The sequence below is a fragment of the Azolla caroliniana genome, unplaced genomic scaffold (assembly GCF_043228905.1).
Source record: "Azolla caroliniana isolate FFs.n. ecotype wild unplaced genomic scaffold, voAzoCaro1.0.p SCAF_7, whole genome shotgun sequence".
Classification (NCBI taxonomy): Eukaryota; Viridiplantae; Streptophyta; class Polypodiopsida; order Salviniales; family Salviniaceae; genus Azolla; species Azolla caroliniana.
In genome coordinates, this window is record NW_028230442.1 from 4446000 (window position 1) to 4450405 (window position 4406).

The 4406-nt window shown below is 35.8% G+C and overlaps 1 protein-coding gene across 1 annotated transcript; it reads left to right on the forward strand.

Moving 5' to 3' along the window:
• Nucleotides 1–667: 667 nt before the first annotated feature.
• On the forward strand, nt 668–4051 carry LOC147861622 (3-hydroxy-3-methylglutaryl-coenzyme A reductase 1-like). The gene is made up of 5 exons (XM_087322798.1): nt 668–943; nt 1352–2325; nt 2654–2835; nt 2936–3282; nt 3404–4051. The coding sequence occupies exons 1-5, from the start codon at nt 836–838 to the stop codon at nt 3638–3640; spliced, it is 1848 nt and encodes a 615-aa protein (XP_087178924.1). The 5' UTR covers nt 668–835; the 3' UTR covers nt 3641–4051.
• The last annotated feature ends 355 nt before the right edge of the window (nt 4052–4406 follow it).

The window sequence follows — 4406 nt, forward strand, 5'->3', positions numbered from 1 at the left end:
GCCATTGAAATTCTTATATGATTTCTCACCCATTGTGTCCTTCTCAAGATATTATTAAAGGTTGCCTTGGTGCCTACATAGAGATCTATCATGAGAGAAAGAGATAGATGTTGTGAGTGGGAATGTACTCATGAAGGTGCAACTTTTATTTACGAAGGTATATGTAATGACAGGAAGATAAATATGATGGCAGCATATCGCTCGTGCCATGCACGTGGCTGATATATGCTTTGGTTGTGTTGATTATTTATATTTACGTTAAAGGAAATATTGTTGTTCTAATTGGATCACCAGTGATTTGAAGTTGGTTACATATTGTCAAATAAAACCTGTGCTCCAATTTTTTGCAGCATCTTTTCTGAACTCAAGAACACTAAATTACGATTTTTATTGGTATTATTCCTTTACTTGGTTTATAAGATTTATTACTTTGAAATGTTATACAGTAGAAAATTTCTTTATGATTTGTGTAAATTTGAAACCATTGATGCGTATTCTATCTGCATGTGCTTGTATATCAAGTTGTTTTTGATGCAGCAACCATTTGAAAGGATGATTGCTAGATTAATGGCAGAAAGTAGTTCCTGTTATCTGCTATGCCTAGCTATCAATTATTTTATACCTTTGTTTGATGTAAATGGTGCTTTTAAGGTTTGATGGTTTGCTCTATTATTTGACACATTTTAGACATTGTGGGGTTTATCTAACCAACTCCGAGGCTGATGTAGATAAATGGATGGTTAGGATGTTCTGAACACTACGATTTTTATAGAATTATAATTGGACCTAGTTTTTACATTGGGATGACAAAGATCACATTATTAAGCGTGAGTTGATGAGTCAGATAAAGGGATGGTTAGGATGTTGTGAACACTACAATTTTTATAGAATTTTAATTGGTCCTAGTTTTTCCATCGGGATGATGAAGATCACATTATTTAGCGTGAGTTAATGAATCATTCTTCATTAGCCGATGATTGGATATTCTCATAAAATACATGTCTATTCTAAATAAAGTCTCCTTTCCATTTTTTTATAGAGGAACTGGGTTATTTTTAATCATATTACATTCATAGGCATGGACATGCATGCAATTTACTTTCCATTGTGTGTTCAATCATAGAATGTTTGTTGGCCTATGATTCCTGAAATTCTTTGACATTTTGAAGTTAGAAAAGTATGCATGACTGGAAATAATCTTTATCTTTTCTCGTTATGTAATTTGGAAGAAGGAAGCTTAACGGTGTTAGTGCTCTTTTATACTTATTGCATATTCTTGCATGTATTTTTATCACCCTGAATTTTCTTCTGGTACAATTTAAATTAACAGGCTTTATTTTTCCTGTAACAGTTTTTGAGTTCGTCTGTTTTGTGTTGCTTATGTGACGGAATGAGAACTCAGCTGTATGATCATGTTTCTTTCGATGAAAAACTTGAAAAAGGGAACAAAAATTCCAAGCTGCTTGCTTCTGATGCCCTGCCTCTTCCAGTGTGGCTCACCAATAGGATTTTCATCCTGACCTTCTTTACTGCTTCATACTACCTCCTCCAGAGATGGGGAGATAAGAAATTCAGGAACCCTACACCACTTCATATCTTAAGTTTTGGAGATATTATTGCATTTGTTGGTCTTATTGGGTCACTTATTTATCTCCTCGGATTTTTCGGGATTGACTATGTTCAAAATTTCATCGGTAAAACCTCAGATGGGCTATGGGAATTCAGTGAGGAAAACGAAGACAATGTTAGAATGGCATCTGATACTAAAGCAATCTTAAAACCTCCTGGTTCTAAACCAAAATATCAGCCACAATTAGAACTGAAAGCTCCAAATTTGGGTGAGAACAATGACGAAGACATTGCATCAGCAGTTAATTGTGGTTCTATAGCCTCATATTCATTGAAGGCAAGTTTCGGAGATGCATATAGAGCAGCTTCTATAAGGAAAAGAGCAATGGAGATTATCACTGGACGATCGCTTGAATGTCTTCCTCTTAGTGGCTTTGATTATGCATCTGTAGTTGGGCAGTGTTGTGAAATGGTGATCGGACATGTTCAATTACCTGTGGGTGTAGCTGGACCACTCTTACTTGATGGTTGTCAATACATGGTGCCTATGGCTACTACAGAAGGTTGTCTTGTAGCAAGTACTAATCGGGGGTGCAAAGCAATTTTTTTATCTGGAGGTTGTACAAGTATTCTCCTTAAAGATGGCATGACAAGGGCACCTGTAGTCCGTTTCAACCGAGCAAAACGTGCATCCGAGTTAAAATTGTATATTGAGGATTCTAGTAAATATGAGACTCTCAGTACGCTTTTTAACAGGTACATCTATTCTTCATAATAGAGCATCACCTATTTATCAGTTCATGCATTTAATGGATCAAACACTTTTGTTCTTGCGGTTCATGCAATAGATATTTCATAATCACAATAGAGGTTTCTATTTTATCATTTATGCATTCAATCAAAACAAATAGATTTGCATGCAACTTTCGCATTACACAATAGATGATGTCTTCTATGACTGTAACAGAGATTTCTATTTGGTCATTTATGTGCATTCAGTCAGAACAAATCTATTTGCATAACTGAAACTTCACTTTGCAGAATAAAGATTTCATATTCATATTGTTTATGTGCATTTAATCAGAACAAGCAGGTTTGCACGTCTACAGAGTATACAGTGCACGTTAGCTGGTCGGAATCTCTACATTCGGTTCTGTTCCTCAACTGGGGATGCTATGGGAATGAACATGGTTTCGAAAGGCGTTCAGAGTGTTCTTGATTATCTTCAGAATGAGTTTCCTGACATGGAAACTTTGAGCATCTCTGGTAAAATAGTCAAGGCATGAACACTGATGTACATGAACAGGACACTATCTTTTCTTTTTCCCTGATTAAGTAATAGGTACTTTCTTGATGTATAGCACAGGCAATTTATGTGCGGATAAGAAAGCAACAGCTATAAACTGGATCAATGGACGTGGGAAATCGGTGGTTTGTGAGGCTGTCATTTCCAAAGAGATTGTTGAAAATGTACTCAAGACATCTGTATCTGAGCTAATAGAACTTAATACTGTAAAGAATCTTGGTGGCTCAGCTCTTGCGGGTTCTGTGGGTGGTTTTAATGCCCATGCTTCAAATATTGTTTCTGCGATATTCATTGCAACGGGTCAAGACCCTGCTCAAAATGTGGAGAGTTCTCAGTGTATCACTATGATGGAGTCAACAAATGAAGGGCGGGACTTGCATGTTTCTGTCACAATGCCATCAATAGAGGTAGGTGGTAAAATCATTAAATGGTGATATGGACCACATTACTTCTTGCTGAACTACTTATAATTTGATAGATTGGTGCCTATTGATATTTTGATGGTGCTTATATTTTCAATACAAATAGGTTGGAACAATTGGCGGAGGTACTGATTTGGCATCTCAATCTGCATGCTTAAATCTTTTGGGTGTTAAGGGTGCAAACTTAGAGAGGCCAGGTGCTAATGCACAAAAATTGGCTAGAATAGTTGCTGGAGCTGTTCTTGCTGGTGAGTTATCTCTCATGTCTGCTTTAGCTGCTGGCCATCTTGTTAAAAGTCACATGAAATACAATCGATCGAACAAGAACCTCGCCGAAAAATAAAATAAAGCCTCTATTTATGAAGGAGCTAGCTTGAGCACTTGAAAAACACCTTGTGTTATTTTGATGAGTTATTGATGATATATTCTGTATATACAATTTTTTGTCGAAAGGACTCTCGAGTGTGTAGTAGTGATGTGGCCTATTGAAATGCAGATTGCATCTTACCAGAAACAAATGGTGTTAAGTACCATTATTTTTGTTTCATGAGTGCATGTGTGTTAATACACTTGCCTTCAATCTTTAGGGGTTCTCATAAATTTCATTCCTTGTTTATGGAAATATTGATGAAACATTAAGGTAATAGTGAATACTCTCTTGGTGTCAAATAATTGTTTATGTAAAAGGATCACAAGAGATTCTTATTTTGGGGACAGGATACTGAGAAATGTTTTCTACGCAAAACGTTCTTTAGGTTTAGGTCTATTTACCTGTACCATATGATAATAATGTAGTTTATGCTTATGCATGTAAGATAATTGTCAGTGGCAGTCTTCGATATTTTACTTTATCTTCATCATCGTCGCTTGTTTTCACTATTATAGCTTTAGTCAAAGAATAACTAGTGCTTCCAAAGGTTGTACTTGATTTTCAAATATTGAATGTGCTACCAACATCTTGAATGCCGGGATTGGTATTTCTTTTTCAATGATGGTACTATCTTATTGGTCAATAATTTGGTATGACCTATGGATTTTTAAAAAATTAAAATGTAAGAGTTATTGGTTCACCACATACTTTAGAAGTCTCATTCCTTCTGTCTGATATG

Excerpts from the sequence above, each read along its gene's own strand:
- LOC147861622 (XM_087322798.1), top strand. The coding sequence starts at position 836 with ATGAGTCAGATAAAGGGATGGTTAGGATGTTGTGAACACTACAATTTT. Across the intron at positions 2,326-2,653 it reads CTCAGTACGCTTTTTAACAG|AACAAGCAGGTTTGCACGTC; the intron begins GTACATCTATTC and ends GCATTTAATCAG. Across the intron at positions 2,836-2,935 it reads GGAAACTTTGAGCATCTCTG|GCAATTTATGTGCGGATAAG; the intron begins GTAAAATAGTCA and ends TGTATAGCACAG.